This window comes from Phaseolus vulgaris, chromosome 10 (assembly GCF_051622355.1).
Source record: "Phaseolus vulgaris cultivar YP4 chromosome 10, ASM5162235v1, whole genome shotgun sequence".
Classification (NCBI taxonomy): domain Eukaryota; kingdom Viridiplantae; phylum Streptophyta; class Magnoliopsida; order Fabales; family Fabaceae; genus Phaseolus; species Phaseolus vulgaris.
Genome location: NC_143507.1, coordinates 11,728,334 through 11,746,057, shown reverse-complemented (window position 1 = coordinate 11,746,057; position 17,724 = coordinate 11,728,334). Strand labels below are relative to the sequence as shown.

The 17,724-nt window shown below is 38.5% G+C and overlaps 4 protein-coding genes across 6 annotated transcripts; 2 read left to right on the top strand and 2 right to left on the bottom strand.

Moving 5' to 3' along the window:
* The first annotated feature begins 729 nt into the window (after window positions 1–729).
* On the top strand, window positions 730–1,910 carry LOC137818550 (protein LURP-one-related 8). The gene is made up of 2 exons (XM_068622047.1): window positions 730–1,259; window positions 1,342–1,910. Exons 1-2 carry the CDS (start codon window positions 996–998, stop codon window positions 1,720–1,722), a joined length of 645 nt encoding a protein of 214 aa, XP_068478148.1. The 5' UTR covers window positions 730–995; the 3' UTR covers window positions 1,723–1,910.
* On the bottom strand, window positions 1,482–11,046 carry LOC137818549 (RNA-directed DNA polymerase (reverse transcriptase)). 3 transcript variants are annotated; one of them, XM_068622046.2, is made up of 2 exons: window positions 8,786–11,046; window positions 1,482–8,534 (listed from the first exon to the last, which is right to left on the bottom strand). In XM_068622046.2, the coding sequence occupies exons 1-2, from the start codon at window positions 10,965–10,967 to the stop codon at window positions 8,530–8,532; spliced, it is 2,187 nt and encodes a 728-aa protein (XP_068478147.1). In that variant the 5' UTR covers window positions 10,968–11,046; the 3' UTR covers window positions 1,482–8,529. The 3 variants fall into 3 exon arrangements, with proteins under 3 accessions (XP_068478147.1, XP_090152650.1, XP_068478146.2); XM_090296524.1 differs by having other exon boundaries at window positions 1,482–1,818; XM_068622045.2 differs by lacking the exon at window positions 1,482–8,534 and having other exon boundaries at window positions 8,646–11,046.
* Window positions 11,047–11,687: 641 nt separating this feature from the next.
* LOC137818553 (Late embryogenesis abundant (LEA) hydroxyproline-rich glycoprotein family) lies at window positions 11,688–12,952 on the top strand. Its single transcript, XM_068622049.2, has 2 exons — window positions 11,688–11,827; window positions 12,264–12,952. Exon 2 carries the CDS (start codon window positions 12,274–12,276, stop codon window positions 12,850–12,852), a length of 579 nt encoding a protein of 192 aa, XP_068478150.1. The 5' UTR covers window positions 11,688–11,827; window positions 12,264–12,273; the 3' UTR covers window positions 12,853–12,952.
* A 2,834-nt stretch (window positions 12,953–15,786) lies between these two features.
* LOC137818551 (uncharacterized) lies at window positions 15,787–17,158 on the bottom strand. The gene is made up of 2 exons (XM_068622048.2): window positions 16,983–17,158; window positions 15,787–16,686 (listed from the first exon to the last, which is right to left on the bottom strand). Exon 2 carries the CDS (start codon window positions 16,681–16,683, stop codon window positions 16,039–16,041), a length of 645 nt encoding a protein of 214 aa, XP_068478149.1. The 5' UTR covers window positions 16,684–16,686; window positions 16,983–17,158; the 3' UTR covers window positions 15,787–16,038.
* Window positions 17,159–17,724: the final 566 nt, after the last annotated feature.

Below are 17,724 nucleotides of genomic sequence, written 5' to 3'. Positions count from 1 at the left end.
TATTCAACTGTTAAATAGATTTATGTGATTTTATGAAGCATGACAGCAAATCGTGTAATATTTTTCGATCAAATTCACAGAATGTGGAAACATATATAATTTATTATGCAATGACATGATCATTAAAATAAATATTAATAAATGAAGATGATCTAACATAAAAAAAAACATTGAATCGTTTTAAAAATATTTAATCATTTTTTTTTTTTTTAATATCAACACTGAATTGATTTTTGAATCTCCATAAAGAGAGGGACTAAAAAGGATAATTAAACATATTATTTTTAAAGAAAAAACTCATCGAACTACCACTCTCACGGATCAAGTTCTGTCTCAACTACCAACTCCTCAAACTCTCACTTTCCACAACACAAGCATTAGGTGCTTTTAGTAATACAAGTTATATCCACAACACAAGCATACCTCAAGCTTAATTTGGACTAAGGAAAGTGAGAAAATAGAAGAAAAATGGGTAAAAACTAAATCATAAATATACACTATACGTGTTACTATCTTACTCTAGATATTATGTATAAACCTTAAAATAACATTGGATAAAATATTGGATGGTCCATTGAAACGAGGTGTGTCTATTGGATGGTCCAAAAAGTCGCATAAACCGCCCTGATCTATCTTGGATAAAATAACAGCACACGATTGTCTGCTGGTTTAGACATTACGTATGCACTAATAATTAACAAAAACAATTAACTAGAAACAAATTACGATAATAAGGTGATGAAGAAACAAAAAAAGAAAAAAGTTGTGAAGAAATATCTTGGAGCCGTCCTTGGTGACCACCGCAAAATGGTTCCCAACCATACAAATATTTGAATATTGTAAGACCATGATGCCATTCAACCATTCTGTCTCATACTTTATCTTTTGGAGCTGTTCTTACCCAAGTCACCGCCCAATTGCAATTAACTATTTAGATCAACCAAAAGCCATATTTATAGATTAAAGTGGGAGTGATGCAGTAGGAGTTGGTGGCAATGAGGAAGGTACACCCTGGTGCATGTGTGACTGAGACTGCGTGGGATGCTTCTGCTTCTGCTGCTTCTGCTGATGCTGCTGCTGATGCAGTGGTCCTCACAGTTTGGAAGAAGTCTCTCCTCCCAAACTGCATCGGATTCACCGTTTTCGACACTAAGAGAGGGAATCTGGTGTTTAGGGTGGATAACTACATTGCAGGTAACAAGGATCACATACTTCTCATGGATGCTGCAGGCACACCTCTCCTCACCATCCGCCGCAAGGTACGTCTTTCTTCACCATATCTCCTTCGTCACAGGTGAAACTGATAACTATCAATCATTCATTCCTTCGTTCCTGGTGCAGAGGCTGAGCTTGGGAGACACCTGGCTGGTGTTTGAAGGAGAGGGTGAGTCCCTGAAGCCAGTTTTTACAGCGAGGAAGAGTGTCAACATCCTCAACAGCAGCAAGAACAAGTGTTTGGCACACCTGATGAGCTCCTCCTCGGGAACAGAAAATATGAAGAAGGAAGTTGCGTATGAGATAGAGGGGTCATACGCCCAGCGTTGCTGCACGTTTTACAGCAAGAATAGGAGAAAAGTTGCAGAGATAAAGATGAAAGAAGGTGGGGCAGGAGGGGTAGGTTTCGGCGCAGACATCTTCCGTCTAATTGTACAGCCTGAGATGGACACTGCTCTCGCCATGGCCTTTCTCATCCTCCTTGATCACATGTTTGGATCCCGTTGACTTCTTCAATCTCTTCCCACTTTTTCGACTTCACAACTTCATAGGTTAAATTCATGCAACAACTCAATCACTATTATCCCTCCAGCTTGGTTTTTCCTTTTATACAAAATTCCAAGCTTTATCAGATCCGTGTGTAAATACATGCATATCATTTTATCATCACAAAAATAATACAAGCTTTTGATTTAGTAAGTTTCTTTAATTACTTTATATTTCAACAGTCACATCCTATAAATGATCCATGAAGAGATCCCATGAAGAGAGAGAGTCAAACAATCCAGAACCAACACCAATGGAAAACAAGGAATCAATAACAAAACTGGAAAAGTTTATTACAGTGAACTAAACGTCCACCCATGTCTATTGGTAAGTGTCAAAGGTTCCTAAGGAAACAAACAAGTGATTCCTACTCTATGTTGCCGTGCAAGTATGAGGGTTCTCATTGATCATAATCTCAATCACCTGTGAAGAATGTTAAGCAATTCAGAAATAGAGGAATATATCAGAAAGGCAAAAGGAAGGGGACTCACGTATTGCGTGCTCTCTCTCTTGCTCCCCAACCCTTATATTAACGTAGTCTTTTTTCCATTTGGACTCCAACAGTTTCCTGCTGGATCTCCTCAATCCATCCACTTTTGAGAAGTTTGTTACACCCTCTTGACCCACATCTCTCTGCTAACGTATATTTTCCTTTTGGGCATATTGTTACGTTGTATCATAATCCCCCTCCATGAAATGGACCTTGTCCTCAAGGTCCATTGATTGTGGCAACTGGTCATGCAACAGTTCGTCTGGTATCACCTGCTGGTGTGGTCTCCAATACATTTTTTTAAAAGTGATATATGAAATATGAGATGAATGCGGGCAGTCACGGAAAGCTGTAACTTGTACGCCACAAGGCTTATGCGTTCAAGTATGGCAAAGGGGCCAAAATACTTCATACTAAACTTTTGATTTTTGCGTGAAGCCACAGAGTTTGGCGATATGGTTGGAGCTTGACAAAGACATAATCTCCCACAGCTAGATGCACCTTTTTCCTTTTACCATCTGCATAGGCTTTCATCCTTTGTTGTCAGCGATGCAAATTACGCTTAAGTTGATCCAGCAACATGCCACGCTCCTGTTGGCTTACAGTGACTTCATCATGTGGGGCAGGTGTATACCGTAAAATCTGTGGGGGATCACGACCAAATACTGCACGATACGAGTTCATGCCTATCGCGGAAGGAAAAGCAGTATTGTACCAATAGGCAACCCATGGTAGAAGTTTATACCAAGATTTAGGGTTGTGTTGAGTGAAGGCCCGATGATACATTTCCAATCATTTGTTTAAGACTTCGAATTGATCATCCGTTTGTGGATGGTAAGAAGAACTCATAGCTAAGGTCGTTCTTTGAGATTTAAAGAGGTGTTGCCAAAACTTGCTAGTAAAATTTTTGTCCTAGTTTGAGACTATAGTACGAGGTATGCCATGAATTTTGAGGACGTTTTGGACTAAAACGTCAGCCACCATGTGGGTTGTATGCGAAGCTGGAAGGGGTATAAAATAGGCAAATTTTGAAAGTCTATCAATGACCACCATGATTACCGAGTACCCATGTGATAGAGGTAACCCTGTAACAAAGTCCATCATTATATCTTGCCAAATTTGAGTAGGGATGGGTAATGGTTGAAGAAGTTCAGCCGGGGGTTGAGTGACATATTTGGCTTGTTGACATATGGAACAAGATCGAACATACTCCCTAACGTCATGATTGAGGCCCTTCCAAAAAATTGGGCGGAGATACGGGCTAAAGTACATTGAATGTCAACATGACCGCCTATAGGTGAGTCGTGAAATTCTTTAAGGAGGAATTGTTTAATATTTGTCTGAGCTGGAATGAATAACCTGTCTTTCCAAAATCATAATTCATTATGTCTCAGAATTTGGCTGCTGAAAATTCTTGCAAGGAATCATAGTGTTTGAGTTCGTGACGCAATTGGTGGAGAAAGTCAAATTGGAGACTAGAACAAGCAAAGAAAGCTCGGGACAGGGCATCTGCTGCTTGATTATCTTTACCTCGTTTATATTCAATCGTAAAATCAAACCCCAATAGCTTTGGAAGCCATGCTTGTTGCTCGGGTATTTGAATGACTTGAGCTTGCATTTCTTTGAGACTTTGATGATTCGTTTGATAACAAATTTATGACCAAGTAAGTAATGACAAAACTTGGCAATTGCCTGTGTGATGACATGCATTTCCCTAGCATATGCAGATTTCTGCTGCATGCGAGGTGTCAATTTCTTGGAGAAAAAATGCTATAGGATGATTATTTTGAGTAAGCACAACTCCAATCCCAAGAGAAGAAGCATCAGTTTCCAATACAAATGACTGGCTGAAATTTGGTAAAACCACCACAGGTGCATGTGTCAATGTTGTTTTAAGACTAGTGAAAGCTAGTTCAGTATGTGCAGACCAGGGAAAAACATCTTTCTTCAGCAGATTTGTAAGCGGGGCAGCAATAATGGCAAAATTCTTAATAAACCTGCGATAATAGCTGGCGAGACCCAGAAAAGCTCAAAGTTGTTTCACTGTGGTAGGAATTGGCCATTATTTGACAGCTGTGAATTTATATTCATCCACCTGGACGCCCTCCCCTGTAACCACATGGCCCAAATATTCAAAAAAAATTATGGCCAAAAGAACATTTTGAGAGTTTGGCAACTAAGGAGTGTTGGTGCAGCAATTTGAGAACCTGGAACAGATGATCAAGAGGAGTAGTCCAATTTGGACTATAAATAAAAATATCATCGAAGAACACCAATACAAATTTTCGCAGAAAATCAGTAAAAATAGAATTTATGAGGGCTTGGAAGGTAGTTGGGGCATTTGTCAACCCGAATGGCATGACTAAACATTCATATAAATTGTGATGCGTTTGAAAGGCTGTCTTATGGCGATCGGCAAGTTGCACCAATATTTGATGATAGTCGAAACGCAAATCTAATTTGGAGAAGAATTGAGCTCCAAAGAATTCATCCAATAATTCATCGACTGTGGGCATAGGAAACAAATCCTTGATGGTGACTGCATTAAGGGCTCGATAATCTATACAAAAGCGCCATGTACTATCTTTCTTTTTCACTAGTAGCATTAGTGAAGAGAAAAAACTAGAGTTGGGTTGAATGATGCCTTCGGCTAATATTTCCGTGACCAATCGTTCAATCTCAGTTTTCTGACTATGAGGATAGCGATAGGGGCGCACTCGCACTGGCGCACTATTGGGTAGTAAAAGAATGTTATGATTGTGTGTACGAGAAGGAGGTAATCCATGAGGTGGTTGAAAAACGGCCTGGTATTTATGCAGCAGCACCCTAATGTTAGGGTCTAATGGACAAAGTTGAATCAAATTCATTGTAACATGTATAATTCTGCAATTGCACCAATCACCTGCAAGCGTTTGAATTGATGAAACTGAGCTAGACTAGTTGGGTTGCTAGTGTCGCCTAGTAATGTAATTACAACACTATCCGTATAAAATGTAATGAAGCGTTGATTATAGTTAACCAAATGTGTGTCTAACGTAGCAAGTCATTGAGTGCCCAAAACCAATTCGACAACAGCAATTGGAAGTAAATAGGCTTAAACATGTAAGCAATAACCTTGAATATGAATTGGGATGTTATGAACTTGACCTTCACAGTCCAATTGTTCCCCATTCCCTACTACCACTTGAAACGGAGGTGTTGGATGAACTGTTAACTTGAGAAATTTGAGAAGTCTGGGTTGTATGAAATTATCCGAGTTGCCTCCATCCAGAAGAATTTGGGTTTCTATCCCATTAATACACCCTGTAAAACGGATTGTTCCTCTGGCTACTGTGCCCTTCAAAGCATGGTACAAGAGGTGATCGAAGCCATCATCTGGTGGAGTGACAACAACTAATTGAGGGTATTCTAATTCAGCAACAAGGTCGTCCACTTCTTCTGTTGTGTGTAGAAGAAAATAGTGTTTATTTGCACACTTATGAGTTAGAGAATATTTGTCATCACATGTAAAACACAAGCCCTTTTCTCTACGAAATTGTATATCCATTGGGGATAATTTCTTAAGGTGACTGGGTTTTAGCGTTGTAGGCAAAAGAGGAAAAGAAATGTTGGATGAGGGAGGATGTATGAACGGTTTCTCCTGACTTTGGGATTGGGGGGATATCGGGTGGTAGGTTGATTTCGAGGAGAAGGATGGGTAACAAGGCTTAAGTGAAGGAAAAAGAGGAACTGATTTTTCCTCAAACAGTTTGGCTAGCGCGACTGCCTGGGATAAGGATTGAGGTATCCTTGCGATAACCTCTTTTCGCAGTTGCGCGCCCACAAAACAATCCATGAGTAGCGAGTCATCCATATCCACAGCTTAATTAGCAAGCTTAATAAGTATCATAGTATGCACCCACCAAAGTATTTGAGTAAATTTGAGTAACTCCGCTCGTGGATTGTCAAACTGTGAGGGACCAAACTGAAGGTGAATCGCTGCTGCTAACGAATACCAATTTGGAATCTGATTGGACCGTTCCAACATTTGAAACCAGACCAGCTCCTTACCATCAAATTGGAACGATACTATAAAAACCTTTTGATCGTCGGAATGGAGTATACTCAAAAGAAACGCTCAGCCTTATATAACCATTGGATGGCATCATCGGTGGAAAATTTAGGAATATCCACGGTCATGTGAGGTTGGGGCTGCAACACCAAAAAAAGCTGACGTGAAGCAACGTTGGACTCATCGGAGCAGAGCGACTGAGAAGTGGTTGCCTCGCCGCATTGATGTAGCATAGATAAAATAGAGTTCAGTGTTTTTTCAACTTTAACAAATCGCTCAGTGTGTCCCTGAAGAAGCGTATGCATCACCTTAAAGGTTTGATCGACTTTGAGAAATTGCGTAGAATGGTTCGTCAGCACCTTTGTCACGCATTTAACATCTGCTTGAATGTCTTTCATCTGTGTGTTTTCCGCCATGATGAGTCAATGAAAGCACCAATGAAACAACCCAGAACCAACACCAATACTGGAAAACAAGGAATCAATAACAAAACTAGAAAAGTTTAATACAATGAACTAAACGTCCATACTGTCTATTGGTAAGTGTCAAAGGTTCCAACAAAAATAAAGGAAACAAACAAGTGATTCCTATTCTATGTTGCCGTAAGTATGAGGGTTTCCATTGATCATAATCTCAATCACATGTGAAGAATGCTAAGCAATTCAGAAACAGAGGAATATACCAGAAAGGTAGAAAACTATTCAGAAGGAGGAAGGGAACTCAGTATTGCATGCTCTCTCTCTTGCTCCCCAACCTTTATATTCACATAGTCCTTTTTTCATTTGGGCTCCAACAATTTCCTGTTGGATCTCCTCAATCCATCCACTTTTGAGAAGTTTGTTACACCTTCCTGGCCCACATGTCTCTGTTGACGTGTATTTTCCTTTCGAGCATATTGATGCGTTGTATACGATGTTTCCAGAATGTATCCTAAACAAAGCTTCCAATGGTGTAGAACTTTCCATAACCGTGACAAACGTACTGCATTGCTCATGTTTCACATTGCAGGTTTTCATATCTGAGTAGACTTTCTAGCTCAACTGACTTTCAATAGCAGATTTAAAAATAAACAAATTTTATTATATTTACAACATATTTCAGAGACTACAATGCAATATTATATAATATAAAAAAACACCTATCTAAATATATATTGTCCTAGAAAGAGAGCCTAGCAAAACAATTTATTTAAACCATACACTAAAGACATTACTACCATATAAATCTCTCCATAATTAACAATAATTTTTGTCTTGGTGTACCAACTAACTAACTCAATAAGTCTATAAAACAAACAGATTCCAGCTTTCTAATTTTAGTGAGTGGGTGAATGCCTCTTCTCCTTTCACTTAGCTCCTAAGCTTCTGCACCGTAGTAATTAGTCAAATTGATAAAGCAAAATTGCTTTGTTTTGGAGTATTTGTTTCCTCTATATCAGTAGGAGGGCGTGAAAGAACATATTTTTGCCATTCATGAGTTTGAGCTTGGGAAGAGAAATCTCTTAATAGAATAGAAGAAGAGGCTTTTGGAAGTAAGGAAGAACAGATGGAAACGGATTCAAGTGGTGGAGTCAGAAATTCGGAAACTTTGCAGCACGGCCAAAGATCTGTTCCTGGGCCAGCCAAACCTTCTGGAATTGAAAGCTCAGATAAACCTTTGTTCGTGGTAAGTGATTGGTAAGTTAACTCGTTTATGCACTGATATGACAGTTGACTAATTATTTTTCAGGGGTTTCCGCTGGATTCGGATTACCTGTTCCTGGGACTAAGTGGTCAGAGGAAAACAGAGTGTGGAGATCATATGCCTGCTGCTGGCCTACAAGATCAAATTTCCATACAACTTCTTCCTTCTCCCAGGACACCACGAGTGTGCCTCTATTAACAGAATCTGTGGCTTCTACAACGACTACAACCGCAGATTCATAGTTCGCCTCACAGACTGCTTCAACTGTCTGACCGAGGCTGTAGTCATCCATGACAACTTCATAACCATACCACACTTTCTTCAATCCATCCATCGCTTCAAACAACCCACAGACCAAAATTTAGATTTTTTCATTACAATTACACTAACCATCAACCCAGTTCCTTCCTCCAATCCTGTCACAACTGCCCCCACCAATCCAGCTGCAACACCTATGACAGACTCTTTCTCCTCCAAACACATGCTGAAACCAATTCACCACCACAAGAACTGCTTGCAACATAAAATCTCAGTTTCAAACTCATCAATCTGACCAGACAATCAGATAAGGGGATAAATAAATTGAACCAAAATAATCAAAGGACCAACAGCAAACATGCCAAAACTTTTTAAATTCATGAAAGTATAAAGGACTCATCATTGATTCCAACTGAAGTAAATATATATTAGCAGCAAAAGTTAGTCCACATCCACACAGTGAAGAAAGTCAATGTCTTGAAATGTGATTCTGCCCATGTACAAATCATTTACGTGATCAGTACAGAGAGGGAGGCACTTACGGTTTAGGCTTTCATGAATTACACCCATCCCTTGCACCCAATTTACTTTCTCTGATGGGTTCACATTCAACCTGTTGTGCAGCAAATGAACACGATAAAAGATTGTAGTTGTCTTGTCACAGAAATGAGCAATGCACTGTGATGGAGGCTCATCGGATGCCAATCTTACTACAGTCAAAGATAAAGCCCCGTCTACTGGTTTTGGATCAGAAAGATTTCTATCTCCCATCATCTTAACCTCTCTTTCTGTAGGAAAATGCACTTCATGATTTCCATTCATATCATAGACCTTCAAATCTTTGCTAAAATGTTTTATCACTTCACGCTTGGTGGATTCATGCTTCTCTGCTAATGTCAAGATACAAGAGAACCTCAAATGATAAGATACAACAGTTTTGACCATATTGAAGTTGTGGCAGCAGCAGAAATAATCAAGCCACCTTCTTGCTATGCCAGCATACCACTTGATGATATCGGTATCCTCAAGTGCAACCAGAAATTCAATTGGCCTTGGACGACCCATATGATTTGTAAACCCAACCAACTTTACAGCCTTTCTTATGAGTATCTCTGGTGCCTCAACTTTCATACAGAGGCTCGTCAAATCCTCAACTGTTCCTTTGGAATAACTTTGTTCTTCTTTTTCCTTTACTCTTATTTCCTCTTCCTCTATCGCCTTCCTAGCTTTTATAGGATTCAAATGTTTATCTACCTGCTCCTGGAACTTATCATAAGCATCAATAAGCTCAGGTGGTAATTGATTTCTAATATGTCTCAACTGAAGAAAATCACCAGCAGATAGACTTCGGTGCCATTCTTCACACTCGTCAATGTTCCCCAAGAACTCCTGCGCTACTTCATCAGCCCAAGATCCAAAGATTTCTCGGACCTCATTTTCAATACTAAAATCAAATTTAAACCCGTCACTCTGCTTGATCTTTTTATAAACATGACTAAATATCTTCAAACCCAAATTCCTTCTATTCCTTGCCCTGGCATTTCTCAATTCAAGAGTCCTAACTTCTTTCTGCCTGAGGTACTTCTTCCGTGCTCTGATGGCTTTCTCCGACATGGGTGGGCGTAAAACTGAAGGCCGAACAGCCTGCAACTCCATCCCAAGAAACTCAATCTTCTCCGACACCGCGCTATGAATTGCAGTATTCACCTTATCAACACGTAAACCCAAACCAAGTTCCAAACTCTTGACAACTGCGGTCCTCAACTCCATGGCCAACATCTTTGACCCTGAGGTGGCAACAAGTATCTCATCCAAGTACCTCACCGCATACACCTTCACAGGCTTGTAAAACACATCAGAATCCAAACCTGAACCAATCATATTCGGATCCAATTCCCTATTCTCTCGATTCTCCCGCAGTCGCATCTCTTGAATATCTTTGTCAAAGCCATCAAAGTAAACATTCATCAAAATAGAACACAAGCCACATTCCTGAGGAAGCCCCCTTCCCAGCCAATCCCCACCCAATTCAATCACCAACGCCTTACACTGAAACAACCTCTTTATCAAATCAATGAAAACAACATCCTTCACTTTGCGTTCAATAACAGAACACAGCTTCTCCACATGGAAATGTTCAAACCCGTGAGGCTTGAACCTCACGGTGAACCACCAACTAGGGTTCTCCACGGAGTTTTTCAAGTACCTTATGGCAGTGTGCCGCCCCATGCCGACGCGGCCGCCGTAGCAAAACGTGACGAAGCGTTCGTCGTACACGATTTCCAACACCATCCGAATGGCCTCAACCACAACCTTGAGCTTCAAATTGGGCAAAACCAAAGGAGAAGCAATTTTACTGTTGGGAGTTAGTGCGACGCAACATGCTTCCACGTCGAAACGGTTTTCCCGGAGCTCCCGGGACGTGGTCTCGATGCTGAAGCGGTCCCGGAGCGAGGCCGGGCGAAAGGGAGCGGCTGCGAGATTATGGCATGCGGTGGAAAGCACGAGGGGTGAAGCGACGACGTTTTGGATGAGATTGGTGAAGCTTCCATTGGCGTAGTGGTTGAGAACGAGGGTCTTGAGCTGGGATTTGGTGAGGGGTTCCCACTCAATGGGTTGGAGTTGGAGCGGTAATGCTGAGAAAAGTTTGGATTTTTTAGAAGAGTGGTGAGAGAGGGAAAACCCATGGAAGACGATTCTTCTTGTGCGCAACAGTGTCACCATGGAAGACACACAGAGACACAAAAACAGACCAAATTTTCTGATGCTGCTATTTGATTTTACTGATCAAAGGTAGTTTTTTTTGTAAGTTGTATATGAATCTTACTGAAGTTTAATATTTTCTTTTATTTGAAAAAAAAAGCCCCAATAATTTAAAAATAAAACAATATTCTTGGACACAACAATAAGAATTTAATTATTAGTTAAATTTCACATAAATTAAATTCATGGACACTGCATTAACTCGTAATTTCCTTAGAAATTACTAAATCAAGTAGAATAAGGAACAAAAAATTCAAATAAAAAAACTTTAAAACAAAAAATTGCTAAATTCAGAAGAGAATGTAAAAATATTTTAATAAATTAATATTTTTTATTTTTATTTTATTTTTAATTTAAAAATATTAATATAAAGAGTATCAAATGTATCTTATTTAGTATTTAGTATTTAGTATTAGTATTGATAGTGTAAACAAAACTTTTCTGTATTGAAAAGTAGGCATTAGGTGAAGTGTATTGGACTGAAAGTGTTGAGTTAGTTCTTCTGTCACAACTTGCAACCAAAGAAACACTGTAACGCGCCTTTTAATGGTATCTCCGTTGAAAACCCTGTGAAGTGTAAACCTACGCATACCCATATAACAGTTTTTCTTCTTTCTCAACATCTATACATTTTTGCTTTCTCTCATCAATTTTCGTGATTGCCCACAAAGCATTTGACAGCGGTTCCTTTCAAGATTCATTTAGGGTTTTGATATTTTCTTGTCCTGGTTAGAAAGTTGAGTGCTTTGATCTTGACTTGAATTAGGATTGCATTTTGAGGGATTTCATCTTCCACAAGCAGAGATAACCTCAATTCCAAGGTATATCAATTTTCGTCTTACTTGTATTTTGAGTCATAATATCCCTAAGTGTTTTAAATGGTTTTTTTTATTTTTTTGAAGTTCTACATGAATGGCTAATGTTCTGCTGACCAAGAAACTGAATATAGGAAAGTTATGGCCTTTCTGCATTTGTTAGAAAATATCTGTCAAGGAAATGAAAATTGAAAAACCAAGAAACTAAACTGTGGCGCTTTTTTCTGAATAATAATTGAGCTTGTCACTGGAAACGACAACAACCCTGCAAGTTATGTTATATTTTCCCCTCCTAAAACCTATTATACACTCATGAGAAACAAAATCAAAATGCTGATTCCCCAAAGATACTTGGTAGTTGGTGTGTTATCAATGATAAGTATGTCATGAATCATTGTCTGTATTTTTAACTAAAACTATGCATTTGCTTGACTATGAGAAGGAAAAGCAGAATGAAGGTAGGACCTGGGCAAGGGAGAAAAGTGTGCCTGACGGTGACAGGTGTTGTTATTGCACTTGTACTGCTAATTGTGATACTAGCTTTGACTGTGTTCAAAGCCAAGCATCCTGTTACCACTGTGGACTCAACGAAGCTAGAGGACTTTCACGTGAGTTTGGATATAGCAAAGCTAAGGGTAGATTTGAATGTGACTTTGAGAACGGATGTCTCGGTGATGAACCCAAACAAGGTTGGATTCAAGTACTCAGATAGCATCGCTCACCTCAATTACAGAGGACAGTTGATAGGTGAAGTCCCTCTCCCTGCTGGAGAGATTTCGTCTGGTGAGACCAAAGGATTCAACCTCACCCTCACCATTATGGCTGACCGTTTGCTCTCCAATTCCCAACTTTTCTCTGATGTCACATCTGGAACTTTGCCCCTAAATACTTTTGTGAGGATTTCTGGCAAAGTCAGCATCTTAGGCTTTATCAAAGTGCATGTGCTTTCCTCCACGTCTTGTGATCTTGTAATTAATCTTTCTAATAGAACAGTTGGGAACCAAGAGTGCCAATACAAGACAAAACTTTGATCAACAGTGTTTAGTTTTGGAGTGAAACTATACTATAGACAGGTAGACTATGCTTATTGTTTAATGTTCAATTAATTTGTTCATATTTCACTTTGTTTTATTCGTTATTGTGATTGATCCTACTCGCGCCTTTCCTTCTCAAGCTACTTCTGTGAATTTATTTTATATTAATTTTCCCATTTTGGTTACTTCATAGTATAGTAATGCTTACTTTCAAGTTATCCTCCATATTTATGCTATTTGTAGTTTTAATCATTAGGTAATTACAATTTATTTCCTTCCATTTTTAATCTTATTAAGGTGTTGGTAGTACCATACATGCCTGTTGATATTTATTTTTCCCGGAGGAAAGCAATTTGAGACTCCAGTGTAGGAAAGTTCGGTCCTCTTATTGTATGTATTCCTACCCTGAAATTATTATAAAACTTGACAAGTGTGATAACTTTTTCTTTCAATTTAATTTTGTAAAACAAAAAAATTGAGAACAAACCTCTTTTGTTCTTGTCTGTTGTAATTTTTGGATTACTATATAACAATTTTCAATTTTGCATAATTTTCCATACAAACCGTATAATTAAAGGTGATATGTCCGAGGAAGTATGTGTTACAGAAGTATTGGAAATTTGCACCTAGTGCAGAAGGAAACATTATAATTCCATCCTTATGGAATTTGTATTTCTTCTATTTTTACCCTAAATTACTTGAGCCATTTTCATGCTTTGATCCATCTGAGCATATGTTACTAACAGCTTTATCATTGTCCTTTAACACAGCTGAATACCACAACTAAATTCGCTGGTATAAGCTGTATCATTCATTCACCTACTTCTGTCTTTCATTCTCTAAAGCTTGTGATAGCTTGAGTGAGTTATACTTGAGTCGTTGTTAATTGGATCTTGTAGCGACAGATTGGGTTTGATAGAAGAGTTCCATTTTTCTGGTTACAATAATCCTAAATCTCAATTTGTTCTGATCCCTAGAATAAATGTTGCACCATCCAATTGGTGTAGTCACCGTTTGATTTCCTTCTTGAGGAATTTAAAGAGAAATAAATCTGGAAATAGTTCAATATTCAGGATAATTTGGCTTCGAAGAGAGTAGTACTTGATGAACTGTGCTCGTGGAATAGAAAATATTACTGAAGGTTTGTAACACGACTCAAGCAATCAACAGCTTTGAGAGGATTCTGCTGAACCACACCACACCAATCTTTGGAAGGGAAACTCAAATGCTGAAGGTTCCAATTTCTAAATTCTGAATCCATAACCATGACCCTTGCTGACTCCAAAATTCTATTGGATTTAGTTGTACTTCTCCAATGGACTTCTATCTAAATAGTAAGAACGTTTGATAGAACAAACGCTGAATTGTTCTGGATTATCCTGTGGTCAGAATAATTTCTTTCCTTCCCCCAAATGGCACAGGTGTGGTGAGAAGTTTTGGTGTGGTGATGTTGATAACAAAAGCTTTTAATCTTGCTCTTTTTAACTAAGTGTTTTGAGAATATTATAAGATACTAGTTGTTTGTCAATTACCCTATCTTCATTCTTAATGGTTATTACTAGTCGGAGTCAAAGATGGGGTTGGAGAAGTATTCAAGCAAGGTGGAGGATTCTTGAATTATGATACTGCTAGAAAATATGAAAAGGGTTTTGGGATCAATAACTCCTGAAATCCACGAGTCCAATCTTTCGCTATGCCAAAATCATTGCACTTGGACTTTTATCATCTCCTGAAGTTCTTTTAACATACTGAAAGAGTCATGCAAATCTTCATTTGTCAAGCAGCTAAGCATTTTCAGTTAAACAATTATGGGTTGCTCTCAAGCTTTTCATACCAAGAAGACTTTCCCGCGGTTGGTACAACTACAAGTAAAAGACAAGTTTGAAAAGCCCCATTAATATTTATGGTAGCACCTAGAATTTCATTACGCGAAGACCATAGTATAGCAGCATTAATGGTTAAACATGACCACTGCGTGGGAGCAGCACCTTGAATCCTCTCTGAAACTACTGTGAATTGAATGTTGAAAACTGATATTCATATTTTTTATTCAGTTTCTCTCCTCTCAGGTTAAAAGCTAATGTTTGGAGCATTCTACTCCTAACACGCTAATTATCAGTGGACAAAACTAATAGGGGATTATATATGCACTTTTTGGAGGCTTGTTGGATGCAAACAATCTTTTCAAAGAAAAGTAGGGGAGTTAATAGATGGCTAAGGAAAACAAGGGATGTGCACGGTGATGTGGGGTTCGCTATATATTCACTTTTGACGTTTTTTTTTTTTACATATAAAAGTTTTACTAAAGAAAGCTTTACGATGAGACTATAGATTCCAAGTAGATTGATACTTTATAGGTCATCAATGCTTCCAAGTGCTTGAATAGAAACAATAGTTTCAATCAGCCACACTTATTTTTTCACTTGCAATAAAATGTGAAACACTTTCATACAAGCTCGAGTTGAGACACTATTTATCTTTTGCTAGAGTAGCTATAGACTTGCGTTTTCTTTTTAAAGTCTATCGTATATTATCCCTCTTAAGGTTTTCAGTATTTGGCTTGTAATTGTCCATATCCTTCTTTTTGTTTTTTTAATCTTGATTGATAATTTTCCCTATATTTGAAAACAAAACATCCCAACAATATGGGACAGAGACCACAACACCCCCACGTCGATCATACTAAATTTCTGTCCGAGTAAGATGAAGGAATAAACGAGAAGTCAAGCATTAATCCAGTATTTGCTGAAATTTTATTGGGGGATGAAATTTCAAAGTTAATAAGGATATCAAATTCACATCAATATATGAAGATATCCATTGGATGGGAAGAACACTACGATCTCAGAGGGAAAGCATCATACAAGCTTGAAACATCAATTACAAAACATAATTGCAGTAAAATGGAATCAGACCAACTTCATAAAGAAATTAAAACTAATTAAGACTAGAGAATAATTCATTTGTAAAATAAACTACGAGTTTACTATACAATGTAGCTGCTAGATGTATCAGCTTGGTCAGATGCAACTGTGTTCAGTAAAAAACATTTTTCCTGAGCAAGTTATGTTACAAAGTAGAGATACATCGTCAAATTAGGAGCACAAAATGCAGTTGCGAATGAATGTGATGTGTATCTGGTAAGTTTACATCTAGATATAAAGCAGGTGGGTTGAGTTTGAGTCAGAATTCAAGCTTCTTGCACAACCTCGGATCAATGTTCCTGGGTGGAGCCGCTGGCTTCTTGGGTGCACCATAACAAGCATCGGCAATTCCAGTGATGCGAGGCGCAGAAGGAGGTGTTTCGCAATGGTCTGACAGTTGAGCAAGAAACCCCTCAGCCTGCTTTGAAAAAATTACTTGCAAAAGATTCTCGTACACTGACTCAACCATTTCCTCATCTGAAAGAGTATCAGTATCTGCCTGAGCAACGTCAAAGGAGGGATGAAAATTAAGTCTGCGGGCGACGGTGTTCCTGTAGTCATCAAGATACTTGTTGCTATTGGGTGCCCGCGCCATGTTATCAGGACCAGGTGCAAAGGGGTCAAAAACACCATGCTCAGGAGTTCGGGGGCTTCCAATTCTACCATTACCATTGCCATTATCATCATCATTATTAACACAGCCACCAGGGTCAGAATCGCAATGAATGCAGGCACGTTTGAGTTGTTTCCTGACCACTGAGAGAGTGAGAGGGGATTGGGATTGAAAATCTCCATTCTCGGTGAGAGCCTCAGGAGTTATAGGAACCGCACAATCGGTGGCAGCCTTTGGAATTGGAGTAATAGCATCTTTCATTGATTCTTTGCACAGATCCACGGATGCCATAAGCTACAGCAAATTACAAATTGGGTTTAGACACACCATTTTCCCCCAACAAACCACAGAAACCCTATGTTCACTCACTCACACACACACACAACCACATCCAACAAAACCACAAAAAACCCTAATTTAGCTCTGTAACAACAACACAAGAAAGAAATGTATCAGGTTTTCTATGAAATGGATCTTCTCCGGAGGAGTAGCAGCAGTTTGAAGCAACTACATGAATCTATACGGTTGGAACAATGATTTATGGGATAAAAAATGAATTGGGGATTTGAGGAAAGAGAAAAGGAGAGTACCTGAGTGAGTTGGAAGTTGAAAGATACCTCTTCTCTCTGCAGCTGCTGCTGCTGCCCACGATGTCTTCTGAGTGCCAAATAGCGCCAATCTCTAAGTCTCTGCTTTTATACCCCGTTTAATCACACGTGTCCTCCTCTTATTCGCTACACGCTCGCGAACTTTTTACTTCTTTTCCGTTCTTTCTATACCACATCTACTTTATTTATATCTTTTTACTTTCACAAAAATGCACTTCATTTTATACTATAATTTTTATAACTTACTTAATGAATAAGTTAAAATTCATTGATGAAAAAAAATATTTTACATTTCCTATCGGGATATTGTTTAAGAAAAATATTTCCTAAACATAAGAATATCATTGCTAGTCCGTTGGATTTGTTAAGTGCTAAGAATGGTTAAAATTTCTAACGGTATGTAGCCTTCGGGTTCAAATAATGAGAAAGTTCGAATTGTTGCTTTATCAAAATATATTCAATATTTAATTTGTAGCCAGTAAGAAATTTCAACAAAGAAATTTTTCAATTAATTACCATGTATCATTTGTAGTAATGAACATAGAATTGTTGCTTTATCAAAATATATTCAATATTTAATTTGTAGCCAGTAAGAAATTGTAACAAGGAAAATTTTCAATTAATTACCATGTATCATTTGTAGTAATGAACATAGCGCCGCTTAATTCTTCTACTAATTACAAACGAATACCGAGTTCAAGTGAAACATGCAACTGGAGTTGGC

Coding starts and splice junctions, on each gene's coding strand:
- LOC137818550 (XM_068622047.1), top strand. CDS start 996: ATGAGGAAGGTACACCCTGGTGCATGTGTGACTGAGACTGCGTGGGAT. Junction 1,260..1,341: donor TCCTCACCATCCGCCGCAAG/GTACGTCTTTCT, acceptor TTCCTGGTGCAG/AGGCTGAGCTTGGGAGACAC.
- LOC137818549 (XM_068622045.2), bottom strand. CDS start 10,967: ATGGTGACACTGTTGCGCACAAGAAGAATCGTCTTCCATGGGTTTTCC.
- LOC137818553 (XM_068622049.2), top strand. CDS start 12,274: ATGAAGGTAGGACCTGGGCAAGGGAGAAAAGTGTGCCTGACGGTGACA.
- LOC137818551 (XM_068622048.2), bottom strand. CDS start 16,683: ATGGCATCCGTGGATCTGTGCAAAGAATCAATGAAAGATGCTATTACT.